The sequence below is a fragment of the Sparassis crispa genome (assembly GCF_003851025.1).
Source record: "Sparassis crispa DNA, contig_000002F, whole genome shotgun sequence".
Classification (NCBI taxonomy): domain Eukaryota; kingdom Fungi; phylum Basidiomycota; class Agaricomycetes; order Polyporales; family Sparassidaceae; genus Sparassis; species Sparassis crispa.
The window spans coordinates 3,053,184-3,077,426 of NW_020939749.1; the positions used below are offsets into that span (position 1 = coordinate 3,053,184).

General features: G+C 52.1%; 9 protein-coding genes across 9 annotated transcripts; 4 read left to right on the forward strand and 5 right to left on the reverse strand.

The window, feature by feature from the left end:
• Positions 1-3,588: 3,588 nt before the first annotated feature.
• SCP_0310330 (hypothetical protein) lies at positions 3,589-5,881 on the forward strand (the record flags this gene model as incomplete). Its single annotated transcript, XM_027756418.1, has 5 exons — positions 3,589-3,714; positions 3,771-4,035; positions 4,728-4,840; positions 4,893-5,174; positions 5,219-5,881. 5 exons carry the CDS (start codon positions 3,589-3,591, stop codon positions 5,879-5,881), a joined length of 1,449 nt encoding a protein of 482 aa, XP_027612219.1.
• A 247-nt stretch (positions 5,882-6,128) lies between these two features.
• SCP_0310340 (hypothetical protein) lies at positions 6,129-7,521 on the forward strand (the record flags this gene model as incomplete). The annotated part of the gene is made up of 2 exons (XM_027756419.1): positions 6,129-6,251; positions 6,313-7,521. The coding sequence occupies 2 exons, from the start codon at positions 6,129-6,131 to the stop codon at positions 7,519-7,521; spliced, it is 1,332 nt and encodes a 443-aa protein (XP_027612220.1).
• A 227-nt stretch (positions 7,522-7,748) lies between these two features.
• Positions 7,749-8,598, reverse strand: SCP_0310350 (Gag-Pol polyprotein; the record flags this gene model as incomplete). The annotated part of the gene is made up of 2 exons (XM_027756420.1): positions 7,749-8,132; positions 8,191-8,598. The coding sequence occupies 2 exons, from the start codon at positions 8,596-8,598 to the stop codon at positions 7,749-7,751; spliced, it is 792 nt and encodes a 263-aa protein (XP_027612221.1).
• A 2,807-nt stretch (positions 8,599-11,405) lies between these two features.
• Positions 11,406-12,290, reverse strand: SCP_0310360 (hypothetical protein; the record flags this gene model as incomplete). Its single annotated transcript, XM_027756421.1, has 1 exon — positions 11,406-12,290. The coding sequence occupies one exon, from the start codon at positions 12,288-12,290 to the stop codon at positions 11,406-11,408; it is 885 nt and encodes a 294-aa protein (XP_027612222.1).
• A 1,858-nt stretch (positions 12,291-14,148) lies between these two features.
• SCP_0310370 (hypothetical protein) lies at positions 14,149-14,932 on the forward strand (the record flags this gene model as incomplete). Its single annotated transcript, XM_027756422.1, has 3 exons — positions 14,149-14,274; positions 14,331-14,595; positions 14,658-14,932. 3 exons carry the CDS (start codon positions 14,149-14,151, stop codon positions 14,930-14,932), a joined length of 666 nt encoding a protein of 221 aa, XP_027612223.1.
• Positions 14,933-15,009: 77 nt separating this feature from the next.
• Positions 15,010-16,477, reverse strand: SCP_0310380 (hypothetical protein; the record flags this gene model as incomplete). Its single annotated transcript, XM_027756423.1, has 5 exons — positions 15,010-15,795; positions 15,924-15,934; positions 15,985-16,073; positions 16,135-16,246; positions 16,306-16,477. 5 exons carry the CDS (start codon positions 16,475-16,477, stop codon positions 15,010-15,012), a joined length of 1,170 nt encoding a protein of 389 aa, XP_027612224.1.
• A 733-nt stretch (positions 16,478-17,210) lies between these two features.
• On the reverse strand, positions 17,211-18,025 carry SCP_0310390 (hypothetical protein; the record flags this gene model as incomplete). Its single annotated transcript, XM_027756424.1, has 4 exons — positions 17,211-17,425; positions 17,480-17,669; positions 17,743-17,897; positions 17,950-18,025. 4 exons carry the CDS (start codon positions 18,023-18,025, stop codon positions 17,211-17,213), a joined length of 636 nt encoding a protein of 211 aa, XP_027612225.1.
• Positions 18,026-18,211: 186 nt separating this feature from the next.
• Positions 18,212-20,257, reverse strand: SCP_0310400 (predicted protein; the record flags this gene model as incomplete). Its single annotated transcript, XM_027756425.1, has 9 exons — positions 18,212-18,490; positions 18,544-18,936; positions 18,993-19,061; positions 19,115-19,252; positions 19,305-19,371; positions 19,426-19,488; positions 19,536-19,550; positions 19,617-19,884; positions 19,936-20,257. The coding sequence occupies 9 exons, from the start codon at positions 20,255-20,257 to the stop codon at positions 18,212-18,214; spliced, it is 1,614 nt and encodes a 537-aa protein (XP_027612226.1).
• Positions 20,258-22,428: 2,171 nt separating this feature from the next.
• SCP_0310410 (hypothetical protein) lies at positions 22,429-24,136 on the forward strand (the record flags this gene model as incomplete). Its single annotated transcript, XM_027756426.1, has 4 exons — positions 22,429-22,499; positions 22,557-22,593; positions 22,644-23,308; positions 23,359-24,136. 4 exons carry the CDS (start codon positions 22,429-22,431, stop codon positions 24,134-24,136), a joined length of 1,551 nt encoding a protein of 516 aa, XP_027612227.1.
• Positions 24,137-24,243: the final 107 nt, after the last annotated feature.

The following is a 24,243-nucleotide window of genomic DNA, read 5'->3' on the forward strand; positions in this document are numbered from 1 at the left end:
AGGACAGAGATCGCTCCGATCAATGCATACTCATCAATACAGCTCAAAATCCGCTAATTAGAGCTGCTTTGACAAGGGCACTGTCCCACGAAATCCATGAAGGATGCATGAGGCTATGTAGGCTCTCTTGTATGTGGAAGGAGTATGTTTCCTCTGCACCATAGGCTCACACAAAAAGCAAATTGGACATAACCCCATGTAGTACACACTAGGTGCAACACCTCCACAGATATGTTTTGGAAGAAGTTCTTCCATAATAGGGTGATCAGACCGTAGGTAAAAGGCAGATTCTTGGAAGCTCTTTCGTACTTTGTCCACTCTGTACGATGACAGAAAATACATTCGTGGACAAGAGCCACAAGGTTGTCTGACCAAAGGGTAGCAAAGAGCAAGAGAGCTGCACATCGGTATTTCAAGAGGGATAAATGCAGATTGTGTGAACAATGTAAGTACTGTCCCCGTGCAGTGCGTGTGCTCAATCACCTTCATCGCGGTACATGACATGTACGAGGAGCATGATGTAGAAGTGCAGTGTGCATGTCAGACAGTCAGCTGGATGTTGTACAGGTAGCGCGGTGGTGAGGCTCGCCACAGAGGAGCTATGCACAGTTCCGGTACCACGGTTGCCACCTGTTCACCAACACCGTAGTCTGAAAGAGGCGAGGCGTGAAAGTGCCCCGAGCATCGAGCAGTGCTTAGAGTCGTACTCGACCTTACTCGCGAAAAAGGCTACGGGGCACACGGAGTACACTCAGCGAGCAGTGTGCAAATAGGGGTAGTACGAGATAGTGGTGGTGATGAACAGTGGCAGTAGGTCAACTATATGTGCGTCGGAAGGAGACAGAGTCAACAATTGACATCCGCAATGGCACGCAGGCATCGATCGTGGATGGGTATGTGTAGACATCCACGGCCATTGGTGAGCACCAATGAGCATACGTGCTCAAAGGCGGGAAGTAGTGAGCACTCAACGATGTCGCCGAAGATATGCTTGCAACTCATGAGCAGTCTGCAAGGTTATATGTTACGATAGTCGTCGATGTGAGATGATGGTGTTCGCGAATAGGGGTAGTGAGAGATCGCGGTGAGCGGCCAGGCAGGTAATCCTGCACCATCGGTTGGCATCCACCTTAGCAGGTGGGAGTAGCGAGCATCGTGCATCGATGCTGGACATATAGCTGCCATCTGTAAACACTGTCCCGCAGCATAAGGGCATCCACCGTCGTTGCTGGGCATCCACCGCCATCAGTGGGCATCCGTGCGAAAAGGCGGGCAGCAGCGGACACTGTGCATCGACGCTGGACATGGAGTCATCTTCTGCAAACATATTGTATATGTTACGATAGTCATCAGTGTCCTTTTAGTAGTAGAGAGCAATATTCGTGAATATCGGGAATAGGGGTAAGCCGAGATGATGGCGGTCAAAGGTTGCCGCCTGTATTCGAGTCTGTGTAGGGGTGGTGCGGCGGTGAAGTATGTGAACATGATACGCAGGCATCCACAGTAAATTGTGGGCATCCACAAGCATTGGTGGGCATCACTGCCATTGGTGGGTATCCACCAGAGCAGCGAGTACTGTGTATGGATGACGACGGGCAGTGCGTGCACTGTGTCTTGATGCTGACCATAACATCGTGTTCTGTAAACACACTTCTCATGTCACGATAGTCCACGGTGTCATTAGAGTAGCAGAGGACGATATTCGTGAGGTGTTCATTGCGTAGTGTACCGCTCCAGGTTCGGAGGACGCACGAGCGTGGGAGCGCTTTGTGTTCAAATTTACGGTTGGTCATGGCTTGGTCAAGTTTGAGGTGTTTATTGATTATTTTGATCCATCGTCGGGAGATTTCAGCGTCGGAGTGCCAAGTGTCGGCATCGTTTCCTCAGTCAATAACACGCTCACAGCGGATGCACCACGCGAGGTATGCGGACTCAGAAATAAGTATACGGAAGAGGCGGTTTGCTCCTGGTTGTCTTTTCCCATTGGTGGAGCAGAAATTGGCGAGGCTACAGCCTAGGATGGTGCCAAGGGAGATGTTTGGCCAGGATGGATGCTTTTTTAGCCACAGTTTTTTGGCCAGGGACCAGATGATTTCCTGTCCAGGTGCTGAACAGTCATTGAGAATGTGTTCCATTGATTCCGGGACATCACAGGTAGAACATGTGGATCGGTGGGTGTAATTGGGTATGTTATCCCACCAGGTTCCGCAACGGTGGGCTTTGTGGATAGATTTCCATAGGAAATCTCGGATTTTGCGGGTTATGTCTTTCGAGCGTATGGAGTGCCAAATTGTGGCGTCCGTCGGTCATTTTCCGGTGTAAGCTTGTACTGCATGTCACGTGATGTCAAGATTAATGACAGTCAATGTGCGAGTTAGGAGTGGGATGCATTCGCGGAGGCCGCGGTAGGCTAGGCATTGCGTTAAGGTTGATACTTGAGCACCGGTGAGGTTGAATTTAGAAAGGATGGAGGTATCGAGGGCATCAGAGAGTGGTTTGCATGCACCTTCTCTGGCGAGTTTGTCAGCAGCTTCATTTCCTGGTTCATGATTGTGGCCTTTAACCCAACGAAAGGTGGTGATGGCTCCTCTTTCACGGAGACGGGCGGCGGTGGCTTGGAAGAGACGTTTATTGCTTACGCCTATCCATCTGCGGGCTTCCCATTTGGCAAGATGTTTAGTTAAGCCATCAATGGCATATCACGAGTCGCTTACAATATGTAGTGGGGCAAAGCCGCCCACCATTTGGGAAGCTCTGAGAATGGCGGAGATTTCGCCAGCTTGATTGGATTGGGTATCGGTAGGGAGTTGTATAGATGAGTTGCGTTGGTCGTTTAGGCCAAACCATAGGCCGCTACCGGCCTGTGTGCGGTCTTCACTGTTGTATAGGGCGGAGCCATCCGTAAAGACAGTGGTTGCCTTGTCGGAGAGTATGAAGGCTGCCTGTCATCTGAAGGCAGGATCGTTGCACTATGCATCAGGATCTGCGAAGATGCGGAAATTTGGAGCGAGATCATCAGAGCGGTTACTGAGGGGTTGAAGATAATCTCACCATTGTGTTCTCGGGCGAGAATATTTTGTTGACGGCAGTGTGGGGTGAGGGACAGACCGTCAGGTAGAGGGTTTCAGTTGGGGTGGTATTTGGGGTGCAGTTCATTGAGGAGTTTCTGGGCTGTTATGCAGCATTGGTGAGGGTTGTCGCAGTTTTGCCTGCGGTCGGCCTTGCAAGGAGTACATGCACAGTTCTTTCGAAGACTGCCCAGAAAATGCACAAATGCAAGACTGCCCAAAGACGCACTAACTGGATGGGATGGGAATGTGAATGAGGCTTTTGCAAGCGTACCTTCCGGGACGGTCGGTTCTATCCCGACCTCTTCCCCTGCCATCATACTTAACTGGTCCTGACCTTTCCTGCCCTCCTGATACTGCCAGCCTTTGCTTAACAATTGCTCCGCTGAATCACTGCCCATCACGCCATATCTTGCAATCCCGTCCGCTCACACTCCTACTCATTCCGAGGGATCCGCCATCACCGAACCCACCCGAGCGCCTAATAAGGACCCGCCTGTCTTGGAGGCATCTCCCATCCATGGATGCCAGCGTCATCCTTCACAAATACACCCTCACGGAAGCTCTTCTTCACATTGAGATCTTTACCGAGCTCTTCAATCCGATCCTGTGGAAAGCATGGGCGGTCCAGATGCACGTCCTGCTGGTAAAGCCCCCACGAGCATATGATCCTTCACCGTCTGACCCTCACACGTCCCTCAGGTCTTTATGGTCCAAGCCCAGTCTGAAGTGGCCAGCATGGGGATCATCCTACCCCTTCCGCGCGATATCCCTGTCCTCGCCCAAGTGGAAATACACCTGGCAACAGCTCGCACTATAGAAGGTGGTCGTCGGATGATACCTCGAATTGCGGATCACCTTCCTGCAGTCATTCCTCGTGGTTTGACTGCCCGCGTTCTGTATGATGACCCCACTGTCCGCGAGGACTTTGGTTTAGGCCACCCGCCAGATGGTCTCCCTGACATTGGTGCGCGGTCGTCCTGTCCCTATTTTCCTGGAATCATTGCGCAATGTGGCCCACGAACTGTATGTCATGCGTGGAATCACTGGTAGATGCAAGCTGGCGGATGGTACTTTGAGACAGTTGCAGATCATAGTCGAGGAATTGGAAGTAGCGTTCGGGCTCGTAGCGTGCCCTCCTCCGATAACCAGCTTTCAACTGTTATCAGACTAGGGTCGGTCGTGTAGCACCCTGTAGTATCTCCAAAATGTGAGACCGCTTCACGGATGTGATTCCCACCTCAGCGCGCTCTGCATCCCTTCATCTCCTCAACACTTCAAATACTGACCGTCCACGGTCAGGGTACCTGGGCCCATACACAAGAACGAGCTGTGGATACTATGCGACACCAGATTGGGTGCGTGACATTGTCTAAGTCCGCCGCTATACGAGATCCTCTCGGTTGGCGCTCCGCCACTTGATCCAGCACTCCGCGAGACTTTTTGGTCGGGCGCTCCGCGACACTGGCACTTCATCAGGCATTCCACAGGACTGACTCTGGCACCCGGTCTTCTGGTGCAAGTAGATGTTTGCGCATAGCACCCACGATCTCACGCGTGGGTTCCGCGCATGCTCGGGTCGGTTGCCTTTAGTATAGTCCCCCTTTTGATGATTTCCCGCTGAAATGGCCGAAGTATCCACTGCTTGTATTATCACAGAGTACGACCTCCGCGATGCCGTGGTGCAAGTGCAAGGTCATCTTGCTAGGGGAGATAGGTCCGCGCAAAATGAGGTGCAGCAGGTGTGGATTTATGCACTGTCCGATTTGGTGGTCCGTATTCCATCTTCTTCGCTGTCCACCTTTGACCCCTCTTTCCCATCAGGGTGTCCTGGAGGCTCACTTCAAGACCCTCACCAATTTCAGGGAGTCGGATTTTGATCCGCGGGAGGTTGACACAATTCGCACAGCGTTCGTGGACGTGATCGTTCACGCCTGCACACAGTCATTTCCCAATGCCCTCCTTCCGGAGCCTTCGCAAGATGAGATCGATGCTGCCATGGAGCGGCTGGCACTGGGCCATGATTATTTCACCGAGGTTGAGTGTCGCACTGCACCGCCTCCATCGATCCATGTTCCTGCTTGTGATGCCTGTCAGATCCCCAAGGTGGATTGCGAGTTTGGCACCTCCACGTGAGGATCTTGTGCCAGATGTCAGGTGTGGAGGTGCAGGTGCACCTATGTGAAACAGAGGGCAAAATCCCAAAGTGCATCCATGTCGATATCTCCTTGATCACGCTCTCACTAATTCCTCCCCCACTAGCAATGTCCACCCACACTGCGGGATCACCAGGACCGCAGATGAAGCGATCCCGTGGCAAGACAGCTACTGCCTTGGAAGCCCGTCATGTGGCAGAATCGTCATCTATGGCGGATGCAGGTCCTGTCAGAGGCCGCATCCCATATGTCAACGTGCCACCCATGCCTCACCCTCACCACGATGCGCTCATTCGTGAGTCACAGAAGGGCCTAATGCAAGACCTCGAGGCTCGCATTACGAGTTTGGAGGAAGAACAAGAGTGCCTGAAGTGGGACAAAAACAAGGCGACCGCCCTTCTGAACAAACTTCGTGGTGCTCCCACCCCTGCTGCTGATCCTGACAACCTCGCCACCTGCCTCAATGGCTTTGACACGGCATTGTATTATATTCACCAGAAGCAGGATCGGATGGCTCCCGACTTCGCGACTATGGCGAACGCGCTCTGCAGAGCTGGAGTGACCATCCTCACTTTGCATGCAGAACAGCCTGACTCAGATGCAGACAACGAGGTTCCGGCTGGGTTGGAAGAGAACGACGATGATGAAGAGGTGTAGATACTGCGTTCCGCATAACGTCACCGCTTGTATTAGTATTATTCCTGGCCTTTGAGCTGCCAAGATATTGTCCCCGCCCCGCACTCAATAAATTGCGAATATTTCTGGGAGGCATGCGATAAGTGCGAGGGGGCGCTTCTGCCTGCGTTTTCATGCCTATACAGATTCCGGGCCTCCTGGGAATGTTGGCCGCATGTGTTCATTTTCAGCCCTTCAACCTTATCTCCCAAACTCCTCCACCCACACCATGTCGGAATTCGCTGGTCTGCAAATGAAGAACTACGCAGTGTTCATCATGGAGCTCGTCGCAGCGATGAAGGTCCCATGCACGCGGGATCGTGGATGGGCTGAGGGTCTGAGGGATCACATTGTATGTCGCCATCCCTCTCCAGTATTCAATGGTTAAGCTATGGTGGATTGCAGATATGCAGGAGCGCGCGCGAGCCATGCACGCACATTTAACCGTGGAGGGGTTCAAAGTCCCCCTTACACTCAAAAGCCACACCGAAATCGAGGACGCATTGGCTGCGTACAAGTCCCTCATGGCGTCCCTGCCTGCATCATCCATATCCAAGAAAGAGGGGAAGAAGGTAATCCGCCCACGACCTGTCGCTCTGCCTGCTCCAAAGATCGCAACTTCGGGTACCCACAGCATGAAAAGTACCAAGCCCACGATCACATCGCCCATCCCACGGCCTGCGTTGACCGGGTCCGCTTCCCAACTGATGCATCTCTCTTTGAACTGCGAGATGGGGAGCGCAGGTTCGATCGATCGTGGATCTGTCGCTCTGTCTGCCCTGACCATCGGTATGACTCCTGTTGCACCATCCGCGCAGAGTCGCCACCCGTCTCCACTGCTGATTGGATCGATCGCGGGTGAGGAGCGTCCAGTGAAGTGTCGCACCACCTCTCCGCCAACTGATCCGATGATGATCGACAACCCGGCGCCGATCTGCACAGCATCGGCCATGCCTCCCCCTCAACTTCAGATGAGTGCGCCCTCGCGCTCGCAATCCATCGCAGCCGACACAATGGATGACACGTACTCCCGTCCTGCGCTACATGTTACTGCCACGCTTCCCAGACACCCGTCTGACCGCTCCATCAGTCGCCAGACCTCTGCGCGGTCCTTGCACATCGCACCATCTCCCATCGAGCACACCAGATCGCAGGGAAGTCACAGTAATCCAAGCATCCCTGCCATATCTCTTGACGACCCACTGCACCATGCGACTTTCCATTCGTATTTTGCAGATGTTCTCCCGGCAAACTTCCGGTCACTTCAACTGAGCGAGCAGATCACGACACTTGAGTCCGCGCTTAGGTGTAACTGGCAACGCACACGTGCACTTGAGGATAGCCAACATACGATGTGCTCGCAGCTCGATGCCATCATGGGTGCACTCGGCGGTGACCCCGCTCTCTTCGCCACTCGCTTTGGTGTCCTCGCCACTCGCATCGACATGGTTCCTGCCCATCACCGCGAGGTGACGCAGGGTTTGCTTGAGTTGGAGAAACATGTCAGGGATTTGGAGGGGTCGGATGACGAGTTTCCCTCTGAGGAGGAAGATGAGGTCGTCCACAGCATATCGATGGGCACGGAAGGGGATGAACAGATTGATTTCGACGGGGAAGATTAGGAGATGTGAAGCGAAGGATGGGAGATGCGAAGCGAAGGGGATCGTTAGTCCGGGTGTATGCGGTAGTGTACGATAGCATTGTGGGGTCCCACGAAACTCTGTTCTGTTATTATGACTTGTACAATATTCATGGTGTCGGAATGCAGTGTTCTCAATAGGAATGTCATGATCAATTAAACAAAGATTAAAATTTCTGATGAAACAGCTGGAACGGATACATGCTGACATCAAGCCTCATCATCCGATCCAGCAGCGCTGTCCGTCTCATCTGCGTCGGACAATGGGGTGAAGTGGAGATCGGCACGAGATCGGTACTTGTAAGGAACGACGCGGAAAGCTGCAAAACGTAGCTGAGATACCGCACCGTCCGGTTCTGCAAGGATGTATGATCCGCCCTCGGTTCGTTGAACGACTACCATGGGTCCCAAGTAACGCGGCTTCATCTTACAGTTGAGCTCCATATTAATTCGGGAATTTCGAACCAGGACTATATCGCCTGGCTTGAAGTTGTAAGACTTAATCGTTGCATGAAACTCTTGTGCAAATTGCTCCATCGACTTGTACCTTGCTCGGATGACACACTTGCGTACTTCCTCCAAGTCCTCTTCCCGCTTTTGTAACCGATGGCTGAGCCCGGTGTGCCAAAAGTTCAATACGGGTCATCTGCACACCGTCGTATGGAACCAGGTACGTCGCTTCTGCGATGTTGAAGGGGAACAATGGTTTGGTTCCATGTGCCATGTAATATGGGGAGTATCCTGTAGATCGCTGAATTGTGACGCGCTCTGCCCAGAAGACTGCGGGCATAACTATCGGCCACTTCCGCTCATCTCCCAGACACGTTTTCATTGCGGCCTCTCGCACATCCAGATGTCGGCGTTCCACAAGCCCATTTGCCTGGGAATTGTACGGTGATATTCGGATATGATGAATCTTGTATTGCTGAGCCAAATAGTCTAATGCCTGAACAAAAGCGGAGTCGTTATCGGTGACAATTTCCGCGACTGCCCCCCAGCGACAAAGGATTTCTTCAAAGATGAATGCACCAAGGGTCCGCCCATTTTCCTGTCGGAGCATTCGCTATTTGGGATATGATGTAAGCGAGCAGCGTGCTTGTACAATATATCGGTACCCCCCTGCCCGCGGCATAAGCATCGTGTCCATGTGTGCCTTGTGAAAGAGTGCAGAAGGCAGCACGACTGTTGGTGGAATGTGCACCTTCATCATCTGGCAGACCTGGCATTCGTGGCATGTGCCCACGTACCATCGCACATCCTGGTCTAAGAGTGGCCACCAGAAGCGTTCCAGCAAGCGAGTCCGTACTGTGAAAATTCCCTTGTGGCCGAGGTCATTATGCGCCTGTTGGATAAGCGTGTAGCATCTTCCCTCATCGACAAATAGTTTGTGCCTGCCACTCGGGTCCTTTCACCAGAGATTTCCATCCCTGAGAAAGAAATCCGATGCATATCTGAGGAATTGATGGCGGTCCTTTATTGGCATGCTCATAGCAACCTCGGGATCACGTAGGAAGTCGCGGACTTTGAGAACGCGTCCATTCCTAGCTATGGCCTTTCCTGTTCGCGATATCTCGACATCTTCTGCGGCCGAGGTGTAGACCGCGACATCTGGTGTCCTAGCACTCAAGGCAGTGAAGACGGTCCCTGGAGTACAGGTGCGCCACCCTTCACACATAATCCCGGAATTTGCGGTATCAATAGTGAAAGTGTTAGCTTTGTCCAACCACTGCTCAAAGTCATTGTCCTCCTCGGGGTCTTCATTCGCACGGGGCTGACGTGACAAACCATTGGCCCCCGTGTGGCGTGAACCTGGTACGTGTACAAGGCGAAGTCGAATAGTAGGATACCAGCGATCCAATGGTTGATAGTAGCATTGGGTTGGATGTCGGGATTATTTAGCATTCCTTTGATGTATTTCGCGTCGACTTCTATAACCAAGTTTGCGACCCCAATGATGTAGATCTGAACTGCGTGGAGAGCGCGAAAGAGACCATACAATTCGACCTTCGCTTGTGTGTACTGCGACTCGCGCTCATTCCAAGTGATGGATCTGAAACGGTTTGGGTGACACTTCCCATCTTCGCCAAGTTGGAAAAGGACAAAACCGACAGCAATTCCGCGGACCTCTGTGACAGTCGTACATGCCGGCCAATCAACGATCTTCTGTATGCGAGATGGCAAAGGCCACTGACCTTCATAGTTGTACAACCCGCCAAGGTATTCAAGTTCCGGTTCACAGATGTTGCATTTCTTTCCTGAGAGCATCGCACCGGCCATCTCCAGATGATGAATCACGCGGTTGACATTCTCTGCATGCTCTCAGATGAAGCGACATATTCCGGAGTTCTGGGGGATGACTTCGTATCCTCCATCAGACATCTCGTATTGCGTTGTCCCATTCTTTACAGGGATGTCGTTGATGTAGGGAATCATGACATGTGGTATCTCATCTTGTAAGATGAAGGTCACATCGCCATGCATGATCTGGACTGGGTTGGTATATCCCATCGGAATGGTGGTCAGGTGGAGTGCTTCGAGCGGGCTCTGGAAGGTTGTCAGGTCACGGGAGTCCGGGTGAAGAGTTCTTTGGTCGAACGCGACGAACAGGTCGAAGCTCGCATAGCAAGAGCATCCGCTGAACGCCTCCGCTATATCCTCAATCTGTGGCGGTGCTGCCGAATCTCAAATCACAATGGCATTTAGTGGCTGGAGATCATGTACCAAATGTAGCGACTTCCCATCCTTCTTCAGGACACAGAACCAGCGTGATTGGTAGGATGAGTTCGATGGCTCGTATACACCTGATGCGATCTTATCGCGAATGACTTGAATAACTTGCTCGTGGATTCCCGGCAGAATAGGAATGTTGCGCAATGCCCAAGGGACATGCTGCTGATAGGGAATTCGGATCGGCTCGAAATATTCATCGCTAAATTTCCCTTTTTCGGACTCATCCCAGACGAACACTTGCTCATGGAGATAGAGGATGTGATCGAACAGCTTCACCTCCTCCTCCCAGAGAAACCCGTCGCTGTTGATGTTAAGGTCCCACCATCATTCCTCTGTATAATGTGATCCACCGATGAAGTCTGGTGGGTGAAAGGGGAGTGATGGGAGGTTCTGCATGGGGTCACGGGGAACACGCCACATGATCCAGAACTCGTCAGCCAGTATTCCTGGAACAGACTTGACATGCTTGTCAACCTTTTTATATCCATAACTGTGGACTACGGCCTCGTGCTCTATCTGGAATGCACCAGGGGCCACTGCAGGTGTGGTCACACTGCTGACTGCTCCGATACTGCAAAAAGATGAGGAAAGGGTATAAAGAATGCAGGGCTCTTCGATTTGCAATGAAATGATCCAAGGAAATAAGTCTTCAGAGGGAGGAAACCGGAGCCGCAGAGGATGAGAGAGAGGAAAACGAATCCATAGAGGAAGAGAGAGAGGATACCGCAGCCATAGAGGAAGAGAGAGAGGAAACTGAAGACACTGATTCTGGAACATGGGGAACTCTACCATCCACAAGGGACCGCTCCCCGATGTGTCCTGTCATTTTAAGGGTATCACTAGCACGCTGGTGCCTGTTCATTGTGGACCCTCCTCGGATCAAGCCTGACTCCTCGAGTCTTGAAAACCCATTCCTGGAGGTGGCATCGGCCGTGGCCTTGGGCGACGCTCGTGAGTGGGAAGCATGACTACCTGACGCGTGTTAGGGTTGCACAGAGTAATGTGTTGCTCGCCATTGGTAAAGTCGAGTGTTTTGCATGCCGTCAAGGTAAAGAACGGTTAGCCCAAGAGTACCTTGAATGGGGCATCATTTAGAACGTGGGCCTGAAGATACAGATCCATCTCGCCGAACCCAAATCAAATGTTAGCAAGGCGTCCGAGCGTCTGGTTGATACCCATGTTAGCTGATTCCATGTTGAGTGTTTTCTCGGACTGCAGCGTGGACCCGATGCATTCCCAGATGTCCCGTCGCATTGTGATGATCTGTGAGCCTTGGTCAAGGATACGTTCTGCTGATTCCTTGCCTTCAACCAGGGCATCAATTGCTCGCAATGGAAGAGAATCGTCGGCCACCACAAGTGGTCCGCCGCCATTGCTCACGTCCACTAAGAGAGCCTCCGCAACCTCCTCGCCATCCGCAGCCTTGAAGCTTCCTGTTGTTGCTACTCGCTTTGCAGTAATCTCCTCCTTCTCAAGCTTGCGGATCTCCGGGCACAATGCCATCAGTTCCTGATGTGTAAGCGAGATGCGGACTTCATTTTGGACGTGCTCAAATATATCCCACACATTCACCTTGTCTTCCACCGGCATCTTATAGCTGTATTGCATAGTCTGGTTTCCCGGAGATGCCAAAGATGCCTTCGCACCTCCTTTCACCGCCACAGATGGATCCGACACTGGCTTGAGAATTGACGTGGGGACCTGGGAGGCCGGTATACCGGGAGGACGCTTCGCCGACTTCCCTGCGGCGTTGTCATTGAACCGAACAGTCTTTTTCTTCAGAGCCACACCGGCTTCTAGTACTGATGTCGCGGAGTCGTCAAGACATTCCTCAATGTATGCTGATGACAGTTCCTTGGAGTTAAGTGCCTCCTTCGCGATCTCCCACAGGCTGACCATATGCGGAGGCTGGTCACGCCCATCCCTCGAAACATTGGGTGGAGGCGCTGCGGACGGCCCCAGACCATCACTGAAAAGGTTCCCAGGATACATATCATGCCATGCATCAACACGCTCCGCCATGCTACGTCTAGGAAGGTCATGAGGAATGAACCATCCATTTGGGAGGATAATCCTACTGAGTGCATCACAATTAATCTTTCATGCCCTGATGTAATCCTCGATGCATGGACAGTTTTGCATGAAATGGTCGATGGCTAGACAGAAGTTACAGGCACGGAGTGCTTGTGGAAGAGGATTTTGCGCGACCGCTGCCTGAATGTTGGCCTGCATTACCGGTGCCTGTCCCCCCCCCCCCAGATGTTCACATGGCTTGCTGCAACACATTTGCTAGAAACCGCATTGCGTCCATCTCGTTCCCTTCCAACTTCACCGTCCCTGCGCTCAGCTTCGATACTGCCACTGCACTCAATGCACTCCCGCTCCCACTAAGGATGTGCTGCACTGCAGAATGGACTTCCGATATTGCATACAGATCATCCGGATTCTGATCGGGAACCTTAATCGCCAGTCAATTTTTGATAGCATGTAAGGGGGACACTTCGAACCCTTCAAGGTACAGCCGGTCCCACTCATAGGCTGATAGTTGACCCCTAGACAACAAGAACAATGTGACGCGAGTAAAATCCCGATAGTACTGTCCCTCCTCCACGCGACTGGATACTCCTCTCATCCGTGCTGCCCGTACAATCTGGGTCAAGTCAGACTGTGTGTATCGACGGTCATCCTCTGCTCCTGGGTACAGTGTGATGACTGCAGTCTTGAACTGCTCATACAGCTCTCACTCCGTGACACCCATCCAAAGATCCGCCTCATCCAACGACACGTACTTGCAAGCCGCTCAGATTTTTGCATCATCGTCCAGCTGTACTCGCATCGCCAAATCTTCAAGATCAGCGAAATACCACATCAAGGCTCATGAAGATCCATCAAAGGTGGGCGCCATCGAGTGACCATATGCTGGCATCGAGACTGGTCTGGGGGCTGGTTCCTGGTCCGCCATGGCTGCGGCTTCTAGGCATTGTGGTGATAGAGCTGAGGACGGGGGACGAGATGGAATGAGTGAGACATCCTCCAGAAGTGGTGACAGGGGCGATGATTTGCAAGATCTCAAGAGCGAGGAAATCGAAAGGCGGGTGTCAACAAATGGGTTCTCCGGATCATCGAAGTCGATAGGTGGTCGGTATGCGAAATTGTCAGAAAGTGAACCCATGAACACTGGGGAACCTGGAGTCGGCGGCTGGGAAGCTGCCAAGGTAAGCTCCTCTTGGAGCGATCTGGAAGCAAGGTGACTGCTCCGCCATATCGCATGAAGACCCCTCGTGGTGGGCTCCAGTTGACAAGATTGTATTTTCATCACAAGTCAGAAAGGTGGAGTACAAGCGGAATCAAGTCCGCGTGAGGTCTGAGATGCAATGGAGGAGAAAAGTCTATTCCAGAAGTATGAGATGGGTAGCCTGATAGCGTAGCTAGAAAATCTCTGTAGTCGCTATAGTCGCTGGAAAATGTGTCACAGGTAAAATTGCACTGTTCTAAGGAGAACGCTAAAATGCAGAAACACAAGACTGCCCAGAAATGCACAAATGCAAGACTGCCCAAAGATGCACAAACTGAATGGAATGGGAATGTGAATGAGGCTTTTTGCAAGGGTACCTTCCGGGACGGTGGGTTCTACCTGGCCTCTTCCCCTGCCATCATACTTAAACTGGTCCTGACCTTTTCCTGCCCTCCCGATACTGCCCGCATCTGCTTAACAATCATTCTGCTGCATCACTGCCCATCATGCCATATCTCACAATCCCGTCCACTCACGCTCCTACTCAATCCGAGGGATCCTCCATCATCGGGCCCGCCCAAGCACCTAATAAGCACCCACCTGCCTCGGAGGCATATCTCCCATCCTGAACTCAATCTCCCATTCATGGATGCCAGCATCATCCTTCGCAAATACATCCTCACGGAAGCTCTTCTTCACATTGAGATCTTTACCGAGCCCTTCGATCCGATCCTGTGGAAAGCATGGGCAGTCCGGATGCACGTCCTGCTGGTGAGGCTCCCACAAGCATATGATCCTTCACCGTCTGACCCTCACACGTCCCTCAGGTCTTTATGGTCCAAGCCCAGTCTGAAGCAGCCAGCGTGGGGATCATCCTACCCCTTCTGCACGATATTCCTGTCCTCGCCCAAGTGGAAATACACCTTGCAACAGCTCACACTATGGAAGGCAGTCGTCGGATGATCCCTCGGATTGCCGACCACCTTCCTGCGGTCATTCCTCATGGTTTGACTGCCCGCATTCTGTACGATGACCCCACTGTCCGCGAGGACTTTGGTTTGGGCCACCCACCAGATGGTCTCCCTGACATTGGTGCACCGTCGTCCTATCCATATTTTCCTAGAATCGTGTTTCTTAGCTTTTATTGCCATCAGGAACCTTGCACCTTCAGGTTGAGACATTGCACGATGCAGCCTGCGGACTGTACTATGTCATGCTCAGAATCATCGGTAGATGCGAGTTGGCAGATGGTACTTTGAGAGGGTTGCAGATAGGGATGGACACGGGTCACACCAGTGACACCACACTCGCCACCCGCAACACCGACCCTTGTGCGGGTAAGGGTTTAGACCCACGGGCATACACCGGCGGGTTGTCCAAGTCACCGCGGGTTTCATTACCGCGGGCTGCACCACGGGTCCAACACTAGAAAATTGTTATATACAGGGAATTCAAATATATGTCATGGCATAATGCAAGATGGAGACATCAGCGGGTCACTTGTGATCATAGATGACAAGAGAATTGGCCACTCAACGACGTTGGTCGAGAAAGCCACAGCTGTGAGACTGCTGGACTTGCACTGCCGCTGCACAGGAAGTAGATCATCTTCCGGCCTGGTGCAGAATGCACGATCCAGTAACCAGGAATACACAGACTTGACGAATCCTGCGCGTGAGGGATAAGCTCTTCTGAGAAAAGTGCGGGTGCAGGATCAACATCAGGAATGGCATGGAGTGTCGGCCAAGCGTGAATGCTGCGCACACTGCACGAATCGTCATAAGTCATGAAGACAAAGATGAATAGAGTGCATGCAGAATGTGAGGGCCTTCGGTCGTCGCCACTCTTCCGGCTGCAGACTCTCACCGCCTTCAGGAGTAACAGGGAGCGAAAGAGCGGGGAATCTGGCGAGCATGATATGGACCGCGCGTACGAGTCGCGCTTCGCGTATGACTCCGAATATGCCCAAGACGACTTGTCTGTCACTGACTGTGTCGCGAACACCATGTCTGACTCCGAATCATTGCTCCACGTCGATGTGATACCCTCGTCCTGCGCCTCTGGCAGCTCCTTCAGTTCTGGCTCCGGCTCTGGCTCCTCCTCCTCCAATGACTCGCTGTCCGTCTCGACCTGGATGCCCGCCTGACATGGACAGCGCGTCATGCTATCGTCGAACAGGACGTCGGGCGAATAAAAGTTATCGATAACCACGATCGACAGACGCATCTCTCGCAGCACGATCTGGTGTTGCCAATCGACTTCGAGCATCCGAGAGAGCAGGAGGTTCACCTCCTAGAGCGCAACATCAGCGAAGAATGCGACGAGCACAATGAGAAATGCGAGGAACACGAGGACGTACATCAGGAAGGTGATGGTGGGATGTGTGAAAAATGACAAGAGCAGCACGAGAAGGGACACACCCGTCGCTGGGCTAAGGTAAGCAGTACGTGGGTGCAAGGGCTCAGTGAGCGGACTGCTCACCAATGGGGTGCGTAATGAGCCCACACATCCAGGAGGATCCAACGGTCACCTCGCTAGCCCCGCCATTGGTGCAAAGCGTCGTAGTGTATCTGTCTGCTGGGAAGTGTTAAAAGGTTCTGCGCAGGAGTGGGAGGCGATATTCCAACGTACCTGCGGACGAGCATACACGGTGTCCTGGACACCATCTCATACCAGCAGTTAGCCCTGCAGGTTCTCAGTGCCCCGACCTTCCGTGATATTTCCCCATACACCACAACCCGAACTGTAATGACCTAAATGGTGAGCGCGTAAATGGACTGCACCTCGATGAAGCACACACACGAATTTCGGAGATGGCAGTCCCATTCGCTGTAGTCGTGACGATGCCATTGTAGATGTACACACGCACATAGTCGAGCGGGTCAATGAACGGGAGGGAGACAGAAATGAGGAATAGTAACACGAACGAGCAGAAGAGGACGAAGATGCCGGGAAGGTGGAACGCTCGCTCCATACCAAGTTTGCAGCACAAGTCTCATTGTCAACATCACAAACAATGACAATTTAGCCTTAATCCTTGTTGATGAGCCTCAGAGGATGATTACAGAAAGCCTTGGCAGAGCCCTACATGTTGCGGGCGCGCCTTCAGCTGGCGATTGGGCCGGACCCTTGACACGATGCACCTGTCTCCCTCGGCAACGTGCTTTTGGTCTGAATGTTCTAACATCCCAGAGATGGGGAGCATGGTGGGGAGTGCATCAGATCCTAGAGGTATGCCTGAGCGAATCAGGGGTGTCGATGGCGAAGGCGATGAAGATGACACGGGATTTTGAATAAGACATTGGCCGTAGCCGCTCATACTTTTCCTGGCCACTGCGAACAATAAGCCGGTGGAGCAGGTGGAAAGAAAAAGATGGGGACGCATGTAGTGTCCCATGGCGCAAGCTGCATGGGCTTGCCGTCGAGGCAGATTTCGGCGACGTTGTTTTCAAAGATGGCTGTGGGGGCATGAGGGTAGCTCACAGCAAGGACAGAGCGGGGGAAGGGGCTATGTGATAGAGATTGCGTAGTGGATGACAGGTGGCCAGACGATGGAGTGCGCGCAAATGGAGGACTCATACATACGAACTTGAAGGCTGTACGACGTAACGAGATAACCATAATACTTCCAATTCCAAATGTATTGGCTGCAGCAATATACTATTCTTCGTCTACAATAAAATATAACAATCTGCATCTGTGAGCTACTACGCCTGCTCATCCACCTCCTCTTCTACAACAGCCCACTTGCACTTCTTCGTGTTCACTGCAGCTATAAGATCAGCGATATGCAGTAGCTCTGATCTACCCCAAGAGCCAAGGCAAAGTGCAGCGCGAATGGATTTTGGAGAAAGTCTGTTCCGAGTGAAATGTAGCAATTGCCGTCCTTGCGAGAATGCGCGTTCAACTGCGGTGGAGGTAGCTATACATTGGAATGAGTATCATCTCTATGATATTAAGACAGAGAAAGACTCACCAGGCACAGAGAGATAATTGAGAGCCATGCGATGAAGGTGCGGGTAAGCCTTCCGAGAATCCCACCACCACCGCAGCGGATCCCTGACCTTCTCGAGGGGAGCTGCAAGGTATTCTTCTAGTTCGTTCCTCGCAGAGGGCTCCATGGTGACTGAGATGTTAGCGAAATCACCAAATTCGTCGTCAGAAGGCTGGATGAAATACGTTGAGCTCGCGGATTAATTGTTGAGCTTGCGGATTAATGCGAAAGAAATACAGGCTTACCACAGCTTCATTGTGAGCATCGCCTTGTGTGCCATCAGTGTTCTTCTCATAATGCTTATGGTATTCTTCATGTGTCAGCCGTTTTGCTTCCTCGATCCAATCGGCCTCCCATGCATGCTGACAGAAGTATTCTAACTTAAGGCCTGGGTGGAGCACTATCACGAATATGTTAGCTGGCATAGGTCGAGTCATGGATGAGAAGCGTACCCATGGTGATCCTGTAAACATTCGAAAGGTCGGTCTTCGAATAATACCTGTTCATGGTCGCCTTTCCGAGCTTCATAGCGGCCTGAATCGCAGAATGGTATGTTCATGAACCTATCCCGGGTTTAAGCATTTCGTCAATGGTATCCATACTTGGTATAACATTGGCGATGGTTACGACGGCATCTTGTGAGTAAAACAATGTCGCTTTTTTGAATTTCTACAATACTACTTAGTACATGTGAAATGCCAAGATTACGAAGCATCAGCACACCTCTAAAATGTGAACGAGGTCTTCCAGGATCCTCCAGTCATCGTTGTGAAGCTCATACTTGCATAGCTTGAGTGCCTTGTTGCCCATGATATCATCGATAGGATGACGGTATTTGAGTGCAAATGCGATCATAGTGTGGGTGGAGTTCCATCGCGTAACAACGTCGCGAGGGATGAGGCAGCTCGGGACTCCGTGAGCCTTGCACGCTCTGTACCACGCAGGTAGTGCGACGATCGTAGAGTGTACGATTGCATAAGCGAGACCCCGGAGCTGTCCACCACAGGGTAAACACACAATCTTATACATCGAAGACAGGCACTTACCTTTACTAATGTTGATCGCACTGCAGCAGTGTCTGCAAGAAGTATACTCTTCTCCTCAACATCGAGCTCCTCCAGTTCATCCACTTCTTCAGGATCGTCCAAGTTGCTGAGGTCCCATGACTCCCCTTCATCGTCGCCACCATCGTCGCTGTCGTCCGAGTCTGACAAGAGATCTGGCAGTTCGTCATCATCGTTTTCATCGCTCAGCTCACTAGAAGCCCCCTGGTCCTTCGTCTTGTGATTGAACGGCTTCAAAATCGATTTGACCACAAGATTGAGGGTATGATTGAAGCACCGTACCCGATTAGCTTCCTCAAAGGAATTTGGCAGCTCATCGAGCTTAGTGGACTGAGTGTCGTTTGATGTCGCATTGTCCCCGGTAAAAGCAAGTATCTGGAGTGTGATGAGTTCCCGAGAAGCTGAGGCACATTCATAACAGAGAGACTCACTCTCTCTTCAATGCCCAGGTCAACCAGCATATTATGAAAAGCTTTTCCGAGAGCATCCCCCGTGTGAGACTACAGTGCCCAGAGTCAGTACAACAATATGTGAATACAGCCGAGGAACGTACTTCAGGAACTTCGATGATATCTAACACAAACGACAGCAGGCAGCCTTCATATTCCAGATGGACTGTCCAGGCAATGAACGCACGATGATTCGGCGAAGTCCAGGCGTCGGTTGCGAAATTAAGTCTACCCGGATGCTCCTGCAAGTACACATCAGTGCACAAAGAGCAAAATAATTCATATCAAATGCACCTTTAGCAGTTTTTTGATCCGTTCCTGACATCGATCAAATGATGCATGTATATCACGTGACACAGTCCTGCAAGAGGGAATATCAAGATTTGGATGACCTGCCATCATAAGTTCAACGAACTCGCGATCCTCCACAATAGTGCTTGGACGATTGCTCTCCGTGAGCCACTTGACAAGGTGAGCCCTGCAGCATTGTGAGTGCAAATAAAAGGGCATATTAGTGTGACGCACCGGACTTCGGCATTGCTGTGGTTGCGATGTGAGACTGTAACGGGACACTGACCTTAACGCGCAAAGGCGGCAAAGATTGACCCATCCTTGCCTGTATCGGACTTCCCTTGAATAGCGGCCGCCACTGCTGCCGTGCCAAAGCACTTCATAGCATGAGTCTTCAAGTTTGATGTTGAAGACTTGTCCTTGGAATCCTGGTAGCGACGCACGCCTTTGTACTTGTTCTTGCACTGCCGAGCGGCACACGGGAAGAAGTGGTACTTCCTGCCTTCATCATCGTAGTCAATTGAAACCTCTGCAAGTTTGAAGAAGGAGTAGACCGGGGAGCGCCATGAAGCTTGCAGACGAGCTTCGAATAGGTGAGCATGGCTTGGAAGATAATAAGAAAGCCAGAGCATACCAAGTTCCGCTTCAGGTGATTCTTCATCATTAGCCACCTGGGATGATGCCGCTTCAGTGACATCATCTAGGTCAATGTCGATAACGGACACAGGCTTGCTCGAGGTCTCGTTGATCAACATTGCACTAGATGAGGAGTGAGATCGAAGGCTCACTCTGCTCTTCGAAAGAGCAGAGCGAGCCTTTTTGAGAGGCCGCATGAGTGCTTTTGCGCCAGCCTTGACTGACTTCGTGACCTTGGACACCTTTCGCGATACCGAAGAGGCCGCTGAGGTGACCGATGCTCGGCTTGCTGATGCACGAGGCTTTTTCTTAGAGCCCATGGTTGAGATGGAAGTGGAATTTGTGTTCAGATAGAGAGTAGGTTATGTATGTGAGAGTTGGAGGAACAGGATGATTGGGATTGAAGACGGGGTAGCATGGGGCTTTATATACCTCAGGGTGGCAGGCTCAATGGCACGGGGAAGAAGAAATCAAAGCACATACCAGAGAATGAAAGCACTGGTAAGCATCAAAGCAATAGGTGAAAGAGGCAGTAACTATGATGCAATGGCAACCGTAACCATAAGTTACCAAAACCGAGGTGGCAAAGCGTGCAGTGGACACAAGAAAGGTGCTTGTACATGGTAATTGCCAAAAGCGTGACGTAGCAAAGTGTGCTTGTAGAAGATGCAAACATGACATGCATACCTGAGAAGTTAACCCGCCGCAAACCCACCAAACCGTATGAACCCGCCCAACCACGGCTCGGGTCAGTGGTATGACAGAGGGTTGACATCATGTAACCTGTACCCGTCACCACCAGACCCGTTAAGCAAAAACCGTGGGCTAACCCTAACCCCTGTCCTTCCCTAGTTGCAGATCGTAGTTGAGGAGTTGGAAGTAGCATTCAGGCTTGTAGTGTTCCCTCCTCCAATAACCAGCTTCCAATTGGTGTCGGACTAGGGTCTGTTGTGTAGCACCCTGGTATCTCCGAAATGTGAGACCACTTCGCAGATGTGATTCCCACCTCAGCGCGCTATGCGTCCCTTCAACGGCCATAGTTTGAGGGTGGCCAAGAACAAACAAGCAACAGCAATGCAATTGCAACCCAATTGGCCATTTTCATGCATTTCTTGTCTTCTGAATGCCATACTCATGAGTTTTGGACCGGAAAAGTTGGTAGGATGAGTAGCTTTGCAATCGGCTCTGAATCAGCCTCTGATGTGTACTAAATCTACTGATTCACCTCTTGTCTCATTCATGCTGCCTGTGGTCATTATCAAAATTCACAACTCTGTCCCACAAGTATATTAGTATCAACAGTGATGTATTCACATTTCCAGTTTGTGCCCCACATGAGTTACAGCATATACTCTGAGTTGACAGCATAAAGCAGCCTCCGTAACATCTCAACCTCTGCCATTGCACTGCATGATATTCAATCATGCTGGTTGTCAGTATATATGCCAGAAAACCAATTCAAGTGGAATGATCAACATCTTTCATCTGGTAACGACTAAGTGTGTGGCCGATCTCAGTAAGCGCCCCTGGGTTGCCGTATCGAGAATCCATGATCGAGATCTGAAGCTCCCACCCACGGCGAGCGCGGTTAGGCATGCATGCTGAATACGAGGAGTACACGACATATGTCTGTCATGCGCGTGCGGACACGGGATGGTACGGACATGGGAAGGATGGGCAGAACGAGGGAGAATGGGCATAAACTTACGGATGCAGGGCCGATCGGAACATGCACGCGCGCTCGTGTGTGGCTGGCCGACAGATGCACGGGCGACAAACGAGATATCGGAGCCACACAGCGACCGAAAGTTCCCGGCATGTGTGAAACACCTTAGAGCGAGAAACACGATTGGAATAGGGCGGTGAATGCGGTGGAGAGTGAAAGCGAGCTTCTGCAGAGCACCTCAGCGAATTGCGGTGGATGCCCTGAAATAATGGGTTTGGTTCGTTCGCCGACGTTAAATGATGGTCTTAGGGAGAGTCACCGGACGAAGCGGGTGCCCTGATGGCGGGCGGTAGGGTTCTGTCAGCAACATGTGAGGTCGAAGATCCTCAAGAAGAGGTGTGTAGGACATATATTGGGCGTGGCTGAAATGGAACTGTCGTCGGACGAGAGAGAATGTTTCTCGGCAGGGAATGGAGGCGTGGGCTAAGTCAGCATGAGAATGGACATATGGAAGAGTGATGCGCACAGTGCCTGCCATTCCGGGAAGTTGGTGAGTGTAGATGCCATCGATGCATGTTTTCGTAGCTTCCGAGAGGAAATAAAAGAGAAAGAAAGCAGGAGAACGAGCAAGGATAAAAGAAAGAGAAAGGAATAAAGAAATGCGGGAGCCACCTCGACGAGTCGACGAGGACCCGAGGTAACGGATGTTCAAGCGCTCAGGCGCTGTGGCCTTCCGCCGACTTCACGCCATCGTTGCACTCCGTACGTACCGCCTTGGCCACTCTTTCTTTCCTACCACCACCATCTCCTCCGCCACGCCGTGCTATGCATCGTGCCACCCCTTCCTCATCCTCTTCCGCGTCCTCGTCCTCTTCAACGATGTCTTCCAAGGAACGGTGAGCCGCATCGCCTCGTGGTCGTCCACCTTTCCCAGTCGCTCATTCTCCTTCCAGTAAACTCACTCGAGAACAGCTCTTGCAAAGTCTGGAGGTTTGCCATACTATTCGTCAACATGATCTGTTCTGACGCTCGGTTTCTAGATCCTTGGTCCGCTCACCGTCCCACTATCCCCATACCTTCCGCCATCGCCTCCCGTTTCTCGCGACAACTCACCCAATCCACTCAAGCGCCGCCTCGATACTGACTCTGACGAGAGTCAAAGAAAGAAACCTCGCGTCAACTCGTCAGCCAAGCCATCTAACTCCGACCCGTCTGCCTCGCACCCGACACCTTCTACGTCTCGCTCTTCCCGTCAGCACGAGCCTTCAGAAGATGGCGAAGTCCGTGAAGAGACTTCCAATCCGATCACGGCCATCCCACATTATGTTCCTGTGCGTCGCCCTCGTCGGGGTAATAGACTTCCGTACGACGACATCTACGTGAAGTACCATTCCCTTGGGCGTACGTTGAAGTACTCCGGCGAGACTCGTCTTTGGTCCACATACCCTCCGACCTACCCGGATTATCAACCTTTGGTTACTCCGATTCCCGTCACTTCTCCGTACCACAAGTACGGATCCTTGCTTGCGCGTATCGAGCTGGTTGATGCTCTCATCAACTTCGTTTACGCGATATGGGCAAAGGATTACAGCCGCCCCGGGTACATCCGGGCATGGAGTACGGTCGATGGATATCTTAACTTCACGAAGGATAAGTGGATCAAGGAGGACTGTGATGAGCGGGAGAAGGTTTTCCTGGGACTGATGTATGTCCGTCGTGTGTTGTCCTTACAAGCTCACCTCATGCGCCCCGCAGTTACATGATTGAAGGTTTTATTCGCGGGCGCGAGTCGACCCACGGATCAAAGCAGATCGACGAAGGGAATGAATGGATCATGAAGCGACTTAAGATACAAGCCGCTGCTGAGGTCGCCCGTGAGGCTGCGGCTGCTGAGGCGGCCCGTGCAGCTGTTACCGCGTCGCAGCTGACTCCCCCCATGCTCCCTTCTCCTGTGAGTGTCACTTCTGGCAGCAGTAGCAATTCCACGCCCACCACGAAGCAAGAGCCTACGTCAGCACCTTCGTCTGCTACCAGCGCAAAATCCCAGGGGAAGCCTACTCGCCAGGAAGATCCTCTTCCGCCAAAGCATATCACGGTACCGGTGCATTCACATTTCATACAGGACCGCAAGACGCAAAGCAACGGCGTACATGGTGCAGTCGTTGCGTTCGACCACGCGCAGCGCTTCTTGACACTCCCGATCCTCGCTAAGCATTATCCACGCACTTTCGCGCGCACGGTCTACACCAGCTTGACCGCCACGGATGAGCACGAGCCCGACTTCGATGATGATGAATGCGAACTGTTCTGGCCGGGTCAGGCCCTGGCCGGTCGGGGCCTCGGGTGGGTGTGCTTGATGGGCAAGTCATTGATCAACGAGTTCAGCAAGCCCTATGGGTACCGCGGGATCGACGGTGTAATTCTCAAATTGGACGGGGACAGCGGCGTGGGTGACGGGACGATACCCGCATCTACTCCGCCATCGCAGCGTAAACGCATGGCCGCTGCCGCCGATCCGTCTGCACCGCGGTAGTTACCCTAGGTGCTTGAAGTCCCGCCACCTCGCGTTCTGCAGTATCCTCGCCCCGGTGATTGGTCGCTATCGCCTCATCGTGGGGTGCATCTACCCGCGATAATATT